This window comes from Patella vulgata, chromosome 5 (genome assembly GCF_932274485.2).
Source record: "Patella vulgata chromosome 5, xgPatVulg1.2, whole genome shotgun sequence".
Taxonomy (NCBI): domain Eukaryota; kingdom Metazoa; phylum Mollusca; class Gastropoda; family Patellidae; genus Patella; species Patella vulgata.
In genome coordinates, this window is record NC_065883.2 from 68,269,432 (window position 1) to 68,283,995 (window position 14,564).

Sequence of the window (14,564 nt, forward strand, 5' to 3'; positions counted from 1 at the left end):
ACTTTCGTTTAATTGTTTCCTTTACAACTTTCGTTTACTTATTTCGTTTACTACTTCGGTTAATTATTTCGTTTACTGCTTGCATTTGCTACTTTCGTTTACTACTTTCGTGTACTATCTTTATGACCAAGGCCCATCAATCAGAAGGCTGGTTTAGCGCAACTAAATTCAAACCAACAGTACAATACTCCAAACGGATATTGGCTTTCCCGTCAATGAAATAAGACTATAATTGAAATATATGCATCTTATACAGCACGAGGGAAATCTTGTTGTTTGTTAATAACGAGAGGGTATCGGGTAGGGTTGTTATTTATATATAATTATTTATCAATAGTTGTCGAGAATTTTGTTTCATCGTTCGGCATCAGGGCATTAGTTGTGTGGAGAGAGAGAGAGAGAGAGAGAGAGATGGGGATTAACGCCCACTCAACACAAACTAGGTCATATTAGGACTAACATATGGTTCAATTTTATTTCAACAATTCGCTTGCGCGTAGGGGTCTTTAGCATTGGGAGGAAACCGGAGGACCCGGAGAAAACCCACGTGGTTGGACAGGCGACCTTACTCCTTGTCACGTACAACCGGGAGATCGAAACCACGCTAGATGCCTCAATGACAGACCTTATGATACAACGAGCACGCTCTAACCATTAGGCCATCTCCACCCACCCCCCACCCCACATTAGTTATGGAATCTGATATACCTTAGAAATGATCTGGTGTACACAAGTGTGACGTCTACCTAAATATGCTACTTTCGCTTTCTCGAATCGTACCAAAGGTGCGTAATGTTCATTTGGCAACATCACATCGGTATTGCCTCGCCGCTTCTGTATTACTTGGGAGCCACGGTGGCTCAGTAAGTAAGACTATGGCTCGCTGAACTCGAGGTTTGGTGTTTGATCCCGGTATTGGACGAGAGAGTTCATCTGAATGTTCCGAGTTGTTTCCTCCTTGTCAGTGGTGCTGGACAAATTTTTTCAAGGGACAATGTATATACGTGCTGATAAGACGGGAATCCGAGGTCCCGTGTGGACATTGGAGTGCACGTCAAAAAAACGCTTGGCATTTGGAAATTGATATAAGAGTAGGCCATGTAGTGCAATGTAGTGCATGCGTATGCCCGTCTTCATTAACTCAGTTGGAACAGAACTTTTACGACGTTATTCCCCATTTCATTTCAATTTCATTTCTTTATTACGTTACAAAGCGGGAGCCACGGTGGCTAGGTGGTTAAGACGCTGGCTCGCTAGCCTGGAGGTCGGGTGTTCGATCCCTGCATTGGCCGAGAAAGTACATCCAGATTTTCCGACGTAGTTTCTCCTTGTCAGTGGTGTAGAACGGACAAGGACAGCTGTCTAGTCTTTCGGATGAGACGGAAAACCGAGGTTCCGTGTATATATTGGAATGCACGTAAAAGATCCCCTGGCAGTTGGAATTCGATATAAGAGTAGGCGATAGTGTCGCTACTCGGGCAAAATTTTCCTCATAGCACACTGTATGGCGTATGCCCGTCTTCATTAGCCCAGTATAGGAGCAGAACAGTAGGATGTTAAACCCCATTTCATTTCTTTATTAAGTTACAAAGCAGTGGGGCAGTTGTTTTCAGCAGTGGGTGTTATACGGCATTTATACAAAACAACAAATAATAGTCGTGTAGATATAGATAACAATTTAATAAACAAAGAAACAAAAGATTATATTTTTATATATATATTAATATGTAAAACAAGGATATATCACTTTATGTATTGCAATATAACAAGATACAATGTAAATTGGGACCCATCCAGGGCTGTCGGTAATTTTTCACAGTTGATTATCAAAAAGTCCAATTTTGCCAAATTTGATTAGCAAATTTAAAAATTGATTAGCAGTTTTTCAGTTTTAACGTAAAACACCTAAATAACAAGATATTACTTTAATTCATAACGAATTGAAATATGATTAGATTCCATTCTGACTATTCTTAGAATGGGGTGAACTTATAGGGCGTGCTTGACCTTGGCGTATATTGGCGTATTTTGCGGTGAACTTATAGGGCGTGCTTGAACTTATTGACGTAGTTATTGAGGTGCTTGAAATAATTGGTGTATTTTGTTGAGAGGTGCTTGAACTTATTCACGGATTTTGAGAAAATAAATTAAAAAATAGGTATTAGACAAAAAAAACCTTGTTTTGAGATTTCCTCTTTGGTTCAACCCAAACAAAACCCAAACAATCCTGTATTTAGTACCGACTTAGCGACCCGATACCCCCTTATCCTTTACTCTATAGAGAAATAAAACTCCAGTTTTCCCCACGAAATGATTTTCATAGATACTTCTGTCGATCTTTTCCCAGACTCCTTCTTTCTCCAATTCTTCCATCATTGGTTCCAACTTATTCTGATATTCTTCCACATAGTTTAAATATTCCTCTCTCATTGCTATGACAACGATACCTCCTGAAATATGACAAATGGGGTTTAACATCCATTTAACACAATTATTGCATTTCTACGCTATGCATATGCAATCCACGACTTGCATATATGACATACCTGTTATCCGCAATGCTTTCGACTATTTGCTCACCCAATCGTCAAAAACACTATAATGGATCGACATTGACACGCATTAATTATCAACCGATCATAATTTATAAGAAAATGTCCTCTAGCACGAGTGGGGTGTTTGTCCTTTTGGGATCTGACATTCGATAAGGGAAAGGGAGAAATGGGGTTTAACGTCCACTCGACACAAACTAGGTCATTTCGGGACTAACATATGGTTCAAATTTATTTCAATAATTCGCTTCCGCGTAGGGGTTTTATCAGTGGGAAGAAACCGGAGGACCCGGAGAAAACCCACGAGGTTGGACAGGCGGCCCAACTCCTTGTCACGTACAACCGGGGAATCGAAACCACGCCAGTTGACTCAATGTCAGACCTTATGATACAGCGTGCACACCCTAACCTTTAGGCCATCCTACCACCCGACATTCGATAAGCGTTATGTTACTGACTTATTCTGTACATAAAGTAAAACTACAAATTGGTGACTTTAAAAGTATCTGGGTTACATGCCCACCCATAAAACTGCAGATTCAATCTCCAGGGTCTTTTGTTTGATTGGCGCAAGCACAATCACTTTGGGGTAGAACTTGATCACTGTCGACTTCTTAATGCTTTTATCTTTAAAGGACAATGATCTACAGGGATTTGGTATAACCTGTCCATACTGGCTCGGCGAGTAAGACGCTGGCTCGATATATAGGTCTCTGGTTCGCAGAACGGAAGGTATGGCAAGGATAGTGTCTATTCGTTCGGATGGGATGAAAAACCATGATCCGTGAACACATTGGCGTGCACGTAAAACATTAGATTAGACCGCAGTCCTACTGTCCACTGTATAGCGTACGCCCGTCTTAATTAGCCCTGTCGAAGCTAAACGTACCTGGTTTAACTATACGTATCATCTCTAGAATACCTGTACAAGGTATATGACCTTCACCCATTCCACCAGATACAACACAACAGTCATAGAAATCTAAACAAAACAAAACAACACTATAATCATAATCATCTGAACAAAACAAAACAATATTACAGACATAATGATGAACAAAACAAAACAACATTACAGTCATAATGACCTAAACAAAACAAAACAACAATAGAGCCATAATAATCTAAAGAGTAAAAAAAAACCCAATACAGTCATCACAATCTGAAAAAAACAAAACAATACTGCCGCCTTATTAACTGAACAGTGCAGTCATAAAAGTCTGAACAAAACAAAACAGAAAACCGATTAGTAGCGATTAGAAATGAAACTAATTTCATCCCGATTTATTTTTTTATTTGAATAAGTGATTTGGACCATTGTTTACTGTTAAAAAGTACCCCCCCCCCCTTTCCATTCTGATCAAAATGGAAGTTTACGGGTATGGTTTGTCGTTGGTGTGTTATTTACCCTGACTTAAACACAATTTTTACCCTGGGATTTTTCTAGCGGTTATCTCCCTTTAACACATTTCTGTCAGTTCCTGCTCTTTCTCTTTGGTGGTTTAGGGACTCCTTCATTGTCGAGGACACTTCTAACAAAATGTTGAGCCAGGTGAAATGTGTGATTCAAAACACGAATCGGCGGGTGTGCTAGATTTCTGGTCAATCTTGACATTTAGCCCAAGTGTCGTCAAAGGTGAACGAAAATAATAATAAAATAACAAACTTAAATTACACCATGTTTCCCAGGGCTAACTGGGAAGACGCTGGCTCGCTAGCCTAGAGGTCGGGTGTTCGATCCCTGCATTGGCCGAGAAATTCATCGGGATTTTCCGACGTGGTTTCCCCTTGTCAGTGGTGCGAGACAGAGGACGTGACAAGTACAGCTGTCTAGTCGTTCGGATGGGACGAAAAACCGAGGTCCCGTGTATACATGCACGTAAAATATCCCTTGGCTGTTGGAATTCGATATAAGAGTAGGTCATTTCCCTCATAGCACACTCTATGGCATATGCCCGTCTTCATTAGCCCAGTCGGAACAGAACAGTAGGACGTTAAACCCCATTTCATTTCACCATGGTTCCCAGGTGAGATATACGTAAGGAATATAACATCGTAAATCATATCATACCAGTGCCTATAGAATATTTCTTTCCACCAAGGATATCTAATATATAGTTTTTATATACACCCTTCTCTTTGGCGATGGCCAGCATCCCTTCAGACGGTTCCAGTGCATCAACGTGAAGAAACCCCATCTGGTGTAACTAAAACAGATGAACGTTTATATATTTATTTCATTTATTTATTTATGTATTTATTTATTTAAAATGCATTTGTCGATCTGTCATGCTATAAATCTACTGGAGTATGATCAGGTAGAAAGTACGGGGCTATTAAATGGGCCTCTGCTTCCAAGTCAAAATCCTCATAACCTAATTGGACGAATACGATTCTGGTGGATGCATGTTTCCATGCATATACGTATTTTCCAATAACGGCTTAATGTTATAAATTACACCTAGCTACTAATTCTACGATTTAATTACTGCCATTTAGTGTTAAATAAATATAATTTATTGTGTTCTAAAATATTCGGGGGTGCATTACATAAACGATAGGCTAAAAGAAAAGTAAAAAGCAATACAACCACAATCAGTGCAATATAACCGAGTTCATGCGAACAAGCTAATGGTGCGGCTGATGTCACCCGCCTCAATCCAAAAATATTAGAAAACACTAAGTTTAAATGACAATATTGGTGTCAGCCATTATCACATATGTGAAAGAACTGGGTAGACACGTTCCAAATATAAATTTAATGCCGAGATCATTGTTAAGATAGATGCATAACGTCGGTTTTAAGAGACGGGAAGTGAAGCAAAAAAGTGGAAAACAAGAGTTATCATTATAAATATATATAACAGACTGAAGTAACAAGCGATAACAGATACACGGTCGAGTTTCTGCTCACTGATAATTCCGTTGAAGATTTGGCCGGTACCATGAGAAAAATAATTTTTGTTTAAAAATTGGTTTGGTCAAATTTGTTATATTCGGATCATTTCCTATCTGTTACCACATTTTATTGTAAGATTTTAATGAAAATCTATTGATTGTCGGCCGAATATGAGTATGATGTTGATATAAGCATGATTAAGCCAAATTGCATTGGTTTATTTTGCAATTTGTTTGGGATGACTCCACTTTTGAGATTAAATTGCCCCGCCTATACTGCCCCGTTTTTTTGACATTCAATGTAATGGTAAATCTAGGATACGATTAGAATTTTTAAGATTTTTTTTGCTAGTTCTCAAAAAGAATCGCCAGTACCGTAAAATGTTATCGCCAAAATTTTAATCGTCACTTTCATATTTTTATTGCAACTTGCGACTTTGACGAGCAATGTGAGCCCCGTTTTTCACTATATAAATGAAAGATTTACCTCTTCTCCGACATAGCCTGTGCCAGCAGCGATATCCAATATCTTTACGTTGTCCCTATCAGTAGGGATAAATTTACCCACTGCCTTGGCGGCTTCTATTGGTCCATTATACGTTCCTCCTTTAATAAGATCCTATTTAAAAAAAAATATGAATAACTCAACAGAAATAATTATAAATGTGGACGCTTTAAATTGTGTTATAATTCAAAAGTGGTAAACAGTGACGTGACATGTGTTGCCAGCTCCCGAGTTGAGGTTTCAAGTACTGCTTCTCGTAACCATAAAACTGTTGATTTACAGTTGAAAAATAAACTGTATAGAAAGTTCTAATATGAGGGTGGAGTTGGATGATCTAGTGGTTTAACCAGTGCGTGTGAAATAGGAAGGTCTGTCACTAAGGCAAGTAGCGCGGTTTCGCCTCCCCCCCACCCCCAACATTACCCCCGCCTAGGGTTGCACAGCCAACCTCGTGGGTTTTCTCCGGGGGGCCCGGTTTCCTTCCACTGCTACATGTACCTACGCGCAAGCGAATTATTGAAATAAAATTGAACCATATGTTAGTTCGGATATGACCTAGATTGTGTCGAGTGGACGTTTACTACCAAATCATGTTCAGAGTAATTTTAGCCAAATTATGTGTGTGGTCTCCTTAAGTTATTCATTTGGCATAAACAAATACGCCAAGTGGTCCTCCCTGTACAGCTGCGGTGGCCGCAAACTCAACAAAAGTCTTAAGTGAACTGCCAAATTTAAATTGTTGAACGTCGGCGAGGCAGGGCACCAACTTAATGAACGTTTAGCTAATGTGTCACAATCGAAACGATATTTGGGGACGGGTTGTTTCTGTGTCCAAATTTGTCTCTGAAGACAATTTTTGAGATTATGTCACTTCTTTGACGTCATTTTCGGTTGGGGTTCTGTCCGATTTCCAAAATGATCGCCAAAAGTTAAGGAAAAACGAAATTCTAGTTAGGATGGGTGAGTATCACGCAAGGTAGGGCTTGTGGTATATCATATTCAGGGTTTTCGTAGCCACTGAATTTAAAATTGATCTCTAAAAATGAATTATTTATTGGAATTTGCGATGAAACGGAAAGGTTTGTTTCGCAGAGGAATTAGCTTAGAAGGGACAAATACAATTTGTAGAACCAGATATGTGTTGTTAGTGAACCCATTTTTTTCCAGGACACCTGTCTCACACAAAATCTTATTTTCTATCCAGACGGCCCTTTAGTATAATTATCTATTTGCATACAAAGTTTATGAAAATACACATTTAAACAGCTTTTAATATGGTCTACCACCTGTAGGTCTCTCTCTTCAACTTAAAAATAAATTGTTTATTGGAATGTTCGATTAAGCGTAAACTTTTTTGTAGCTGTAAAATACTCGACTAATATACCAGTTGTTAATTTGTAACATGTTTAACATCATATCTTTCTACGCGAATTAACAATAAATTTTTCATTTGATAAAACGGAAACATTGTTTGTACATGTAAAATAAATACCAATTGTTTATATGATAAGTTAGCATGTAATATGGAAATTTGCAACACGTTTAAGCACCATATCTTTCTACACGACTTAACAATAAATTGTTCATTGTATAAAAAGGAAACATTTTTTTTATATATAACTGTAAAATAATATACGAATTATCATTTTATATGGCGTAGTTTTACTGACAATTAAAGTATTCAAGTAATGCGGGAATTTGAAACACGTTTTAACATCATACCTTTCGCCTCCTTTTTCAGGGGTGGACACTCTAAAGGAGTATGGTAGTTTCGGGGGTCCCTAAACTAGTTAATGTTCTTGCGTAGTCATGAATTTACGTCGTTTTTGATGAATTGTTAAGACGTATGCATAAGCTAAAAAGACCCTAGAAAACACCATTTACAGTCATTTTTTTCAAAAGAAATTTCGAGCCTGGTTGAAGAGAACCCCGTCGTTCACCTCACGGAACAAAGATAAGCCTGTCCTATCCTAGGTATCATATGTGTAATTTTATGCCAACTTCACAATTGTCAGTATAAATATAGCATTTACTTGACAATTATCACAATTTTCATCTGGCCTTAAAACATTTTGCTTGGATTTATGTTCCTGGTGTTATACGCTTTCCAAGAATATATAGTTTGTTTAGTAGGGGAGGACCTTGTAGGTGAACTGTGTTTCTAAGTAAGCTAAAAGTTTTGGCTGCTGGTCTACTAGACTATACGATAAGAGTAGCCGGGCATATAGTCTTTAATGTAAAAACGGACCACATTACCATTTCTGGACGAATAAGAAAACTTTACTTCTGGATATATTATCTTAAATAATTCTCAATACGGCTAAAAATGGTGCAAAGGCATAGGAGATGAAATTAAAGTAGCTAAGTCTCTAACTCAATATCATCCAGTTTTACATGTTGAAAATTCAAATCAACATTGTTGTTATCTTACCAGGAAAAGGTAGGCTTCTGATATCCAATATTTAAGACAATAAACATTTTACCATTGGTAACAAGTGACCAGAAAGAGCGAGGCTAGATATATTCCACAACTCATGTCATACGGCGACGCCATAACTTATCTGGAGAGCATGCGCAATAGACTGGAATAACAAGACGCTAGAAATTTCTATTCAGTTGAGACTCGTGCCGTATTTCGCTGGACCTAACTGATTTGAAATTAGAGTCAAAACGGAAACAATTGAATGTTAGTTCATATACAATCAGATTACATTATTATATGCGTTGCGACCCATTTGGGTCAATTTCTAGGTCCCAAATATTAGCAATTTGACTCCTTTAAACTGAACTTGAATAAAAACTCAAAAATACTGAAAACCTTTAGAAGAGATATTATAAGCTATATAAAACAGAAAATTGATGATTTTCTAAATAATCATTCATTTTACGGAAATTCTGGCCGCCATTTTGAATTTTCGCCATCTTGAATTTTTCAAACTCTTTGTTTAGATTAAACATACATTATGTAACAGCAAAATATTGCAGGTCTTTCTTTGGGTCTGAGATGTTTTCTAAATTATTAAATAGACATCAATTAACTGATCCAGGCCATAATCAACTCTCGGTGGCATCGGATTTTTCCGATATTAAATAGATTAGAACGGTTTAGTCATATTTTGATTTAATCTAAAAATGGAGGAGCGAGACTTAGCGTCGAACAACCAGTACGGTGGTTGAAATTATTGCACACGTCTTGTCAAACCTTTAAAGCCTAATATCTTCGCTCGCAATAGAGTAATTTGAATAAAATTGTCAAATTATTCATTTTTCATTATCTATTTTCGAACTATTGTAGCAAGAATGGCTAGCCCCTATCTTAATCTTACATAATATATCTTTCGCAACACTGATCGTATCAAACAAAGAAATAACTATTATCTGACAAATTGACCAGTTTAGGAAATTTAGTCGCCATTTTGAATTTCCGCCATCTTGGATCTGGGACACTCATATTAGAGATTATTTTTTTATGATCAATTTGGCTTATGTGTGTTTCGACACGATTTGTAAGAAAACTTATATACAGACATGAAAACAATCGAAAATGTTGCTTTTTTCAGATTAATTTTTTTAAAACTGATAGTATTGATGCTGATGCTGAATTATATTATGAACATTTTGAGCTATATTACATATCCATAGATGAAACTGTTCAGGAGTTATGAAGGCTTCTCCGACTCGCACTATTTCAAATGAAAAAGAAACGGCGGCCATTCTTAAAGATGGCCGACAAACTGACATTTGGCAAAGTGACCCAGAAGTCCATCAACCAATTTTGGACACTTTAGACCTAAGGCTAACTTAAAACCATAGTTAAACCAATTCATCAAATTGGTAGTGCCGCTGTCCGGGCAAAATTTCCCTTATAACTCACTGTATGGCGTATGCCGGTCTTTATTAGGCCAGTTCGGAGCAGAACCGTGGGACGTTAAACCCCATTTCATTTCATTTCGTATTTACACAGTTATGTTAAACTGAAATTTCATCGATCTATGCTGCTCGGGCGTAACACTACGCCATCATCCGTCATCGGTAGCGGAGTAACATTCGATTGAATCCAAGAAAGGAGATTCTCTAGCGTTTTTATTTTGATCTTGATTTTGTTTTCTTAATTAAATATTAAATTATCAACCTGGTTGCATATTTAGCGTGTATTAAACTGTGAGAAATTTGATACTTGAAAATACAAAATTAATGGAGGATCGGGACATGATTTCATTTATCCAGATTAAATCGGCCAAATCACAATCGGTTTAATACAATTGTATCGATGTACAAAGAAGAAATATTTTCAAGAAGAAATAAACACTTCATTAACAATTTAGTACTATACAATTGATCCTTTAATTTTAACCTCACGGCGTGTGTGAGAGAGGGGGGCGAGAGAGAGGGTGGGGGGGGTAACGTCAACTCGAGACAAACTTGGTAAGTTGGCGACTAACATATGGTTCAATTTTATTTAAATAGAGGTCTTTAGCAGTGAGATCAAACCGGGGGACCGGAGAAAACCCACAAGGTTGTTCTCTTCCTCCCCTGCTCCATATCAAAACCCATAACACTTCTAGTGGTATGCAGCGTCGAACCGCCTTTAATTATATATCAGCTATATACATTATATACAAGCAATATTATAATCTACAAACATTACTATCTTACACCATAACATAAATCTATATCTTACACCTTTCCAAATATACAAACATCATTATATACAAACAACATTATATCTACAATCATTACCCTATATCTTACACCATTACTCAGACATAACTCAATGTCTTACAACCTTTCTCCATCACCGACAGCCCCGCCAACCAGAAAAAACCTAAAAAATACCCTTTGGGGAAAAATAGGAAATCTGTGTCCGCCTTCACGCAGTAACTGTCTCCGGAGCTATACGCGGACGAGTATAGTTAAATATTTAACAATAAGAAATTACAATTCCATTACAAAACGATTATATATTCTATCTCACAACCTACACTAATCCGATTACTCAGTTGTAAAAACATCTGTTGCATCTGGCGACTTCGACCTGAATGACTTCGTAAGACTATTTACTTGCAAATAGTACTTCATACCCCTTATATTACTACGCATATGGAGAGAAATTATTTTCCTCCTAATTCGGTTCCCTCAACCGCAGGAAAATATATTTCTCTTCCTCCCCTGCTCCATATCAAAACCCATAACACTTCTAGTGGTATGCAGCGTCGAACCGCCTGAATATCAAAGAAAGAACTAGTATCATAAATCACCATTTAAATTAGATTCGCCTTATAGACCCAAACTCAAAGACACGCTAAGACGTTGTTTCAAATCGTCCTTGACATAACCATCTTTGGCATTTTCTGATTTCCATCTCCCATGGCGCTTAAACAAACGATCAGGGATACCCCTATTTGCACACGCTGTCGCACCTCCCGCACGCAAACTATGTAACCCATATTTTGAACAATCTATTATACCTTGAAACGCTTCTTTAAACAATTCTACTAATCTAGTATAACTAAGTGCTTTGTTAATACCCTTAATACAATATCCCGTTGAACACTTACTCAAAGCCTGAAATAAAAACATATCTTCATCTTTATTTAGCCCAGCCCAATCCAAATAATGCTCTAAATTCTTAACAGGACACAATTTGTTGCCCGTTCGTGCTATTACAACCCATGCACCGTCTCTATAGATATCAGTCTTACTTTTCTCAAGAAAAATAGACAAATGGGTGTCGTCAAAACTTAAATCCGAAGTAGATATATTTAATAATTCGGCACTTCTAAGAAAGCCACTGTACGCCAACAAACAAGCACAAATTATTCTTTGTTTATAAGCACATCTGTTAACAAACGTTTTATCATACATACATTCTAAATGTTCTGCGGTAACAGGAAGCTTTTTATTTACAGGTTTCGCTAAACGTCGTTTTCCAGCCTGTAACACATTAATCACCAATTGAGAATTTGTAGGACAAGCCAAATTAGCTAACGAATGAACCCACTTCAAACTGTAGAAAGCATGAATCACCGGACTTATACTGTTCTTTTCTTGTATCAGAGATGTTAAATATAACGCAACATGTAAAGGATTAGCAGGTAACACATTCCCTTGCACATTATTACATCGAAACCATTTCTTCCAGGCTAAATAACCCCGATAATATTTCACAGTTGTAGATTTCGCCTTAACATCGGTTAATAACTCGGGTAATACATTCACAGATGATGATAAACTTACTGGTAACTCGTCTAACTCTGTCCCATAAGCAGTTCTAAAAATATTTAGAAGACAACATTAAAAAATAGTTATAACATGATAATAACGAAACACAAATTACCATATTATTATATATGATTGACATTAAAATTACATTATAGACCACACCGATAAACAAAAATCTCTCAGTTATACTACAAACATCACATCATTTAATCAATCATTAGTTATCTCAACTAATCCGAAGTCACCTCGACTTATCACCAGCCTTCTCAAGCTCAAATTGTCGTATCTAACTACGGCAATCAATTCTTAATGCCAACATCCTAAACGTTAAATCTTTCGTGCCAAATATACTCTCATAATGCAACGAGGACTTATAAAACTCCTTTCCACGTGGTAAATCAACCCAATCTTTAATAACAGATATAAACTTGTAACCATTCGGACAAATCAACGGCCAAAAACTTGCTGACTTCCATAACGAAATAATTACTGTGCCATAAGCTTTACATTCAACCACATATTTCATGACACGTGATATCAGACACACAGGTGGTACAATAAAACAGTTTCTACCCTGCCATGGTAAAGAAAAGGCATCTATTCCTGAAGAATTTGGACTCCAATATCTGGAATAAAATACATCACACTTATGATTATGTTCTGATGCAAATATATCAATTTCGTATGGTCCCCATATATTACTAATATATTTAAAAATTCCATCTCCAACTGCCCAATCATCATAATCAACAATTCTGCTTAAACAATCTGCTCTAACATTCCCAGCTCTAGGTATCCATTCTATCTCTAGAATAATTCCATTTTCTAAGCAAATGCTAAATATCTCAAATGCAATACATTGCAATTCTGCCTTCATACTACCTTTCTGAACAATAGAAATCACACTCTGATTATCTGAAAACCATTTCAACCTTTTATTTTTTAAAATATGTACTATAGATTTAAGAATACAACGAACAGCTTCAAGTTCTCTCCAAGTAGAACTCTTGATCGCTTCCTCAGAACTCCAAAAACCATGAACAACATCACGATAGGCTTGTACACAATACCCCCCATACCCTTCATTACTAGCATCTGAATACACTATTCGTTCACAGCCAGGCTGAAAATTTAAAACTTTAGAATTAATTTTACTTATATTTTCCTTCCAAAAAAATAACTGTTGAATACTCTGTTCAGAAATACGTACTTTAGAATCCCAACTAAACCCATTTAAAATATCAATAGACAATGATCGTGTCATGATTTGGGAAATACTTCCGACAACAATAGACATAGATATAATCTGGCCGACAACACTCGCTACCTTTTTCACAGCTACTGCCTTATTCGATATACAATCACGCTGAATTTGAACTATAGATCGAAAGACTTTATCTAATCGTCTCTGTGGAATTCTCAAATTTGCATTTTCAGAATTTATCACCACTCCTAACCATATTAACTCTTGTACAGGCTCCCAAGTTGACTTCTCATTTTTAGGAACAAACCCACTAGCTAAAAGATCTTTCTTAACATCTTGACTAAGCTTATGTGCCATATTATAATCATCATGAACACCAAAACCATCATCGATGTACATAACAATATATTTACCTTCACTTCTCCATTTTTTGACCAAAACTCTGCATAATTTAGTAAATAAAAAAGGTGCTGTACTTAGACCAAATGGTAGCACCAAGAACTTATAATAGATTGCGACTCCATTCGTGACCCATGAAAAACCTAGAAACTGTGTGTGTGCATCACAAATCTCGACATGATGATAAGCAGCATGTATATCATACTTGAACATCCAGGACTTTTCCTTTACATATAACAATGCTGTACGAATATCCTCATATTTAACCGTCTGCTTACCGACAAATTTATTAACTTCTCTCAAATCTAAAATTAACCTTTTCTTACCACTACTCTGAATAGATACTGAGAGCGGATTAACAACTCTTGGAGGAACTTGACATCTACTCACCAAGCCCCTTACCTCTAAATCTTTAATAGCCCCTTCTACAAATTCTGAATTATCTAAAGCAGATCTATTATTTCTTAAAAACTTAGAATCTGGAACATCATTAAAAGGAATCTTGTAACCATTTTCAATAACATCTAATATATACGAATTACAGTTAATTTCTTTCCAGAATTTTACATTTTTGCGTAATCGACCTTTAACTAAAATGTTAGCTTGACCTTCCTCATATTCGAAATAATCATGCGTGAACCTCTCTACGGCCGACTGATCTACATTACAATCATTAAAATCATGAAAATACTCATCTTTTATACAGGTTGAAATCTCGTCACTATGTTGATTTAACGGTTGTTGTGTTGTTGTAAGAGTTGGTGTGGGGACAATCTCTTCTGTA

General features: G+C 36.8%; 1 protein-coding gene across 1 annotated transcript; it reads right to left on the minus strand.

Moving 5' to 3' along the window:
* Window positions 1-2,039: 2,039 nt before the first annotated feature.
* Window positions 2,040-4,750, minus strand: LOC130012914 (uncharacterized). The gene is made up of 3 exons (XM_056101047.1): window positions 4,624-4,750; window positions 3,442-3,534; window positions 2,040-2,450 (listed from the first exon to the last, which is right to left on the minus strand). Exons 1-3 carry the CDS (start codon window positions 4,748-4,750, stop codon window positions 2,245-2,247), a joined length of 426 nt encoding a protein of 141 aa, XP_055957022.1. The 3' UTR covers window positions 2,040-2,244.
* Between the last annotated feature and the right edge of the window lie 9,814 nt (window positions 4,751-14,564).

Excerpts from the sequence above, each read along its gene's own strand:
- LOC130012914 (XM_056101047.1), bottom strand. The coding sequence starts at position 4,750 with ATGGGGTTTCTTCACGTTGATGCACTGGAACCGTCTGAAGGGATGCTG. Across the intron at positions 3,535-4,623 it reads GAAATATTCTATAGGCACTG|ATTTCTATGACTGTTGTGTT; the intron begins GTATGATATGAT and ends TGTTTTGTTTAG. Across the intron at positions 2,451-3,441 it reads GATACGTATAGTTAAACCAG|GAGGTATCGTTGTCATAGCA; the intron begins GTACGTTTAGCT and ends GTCATATTTCAG.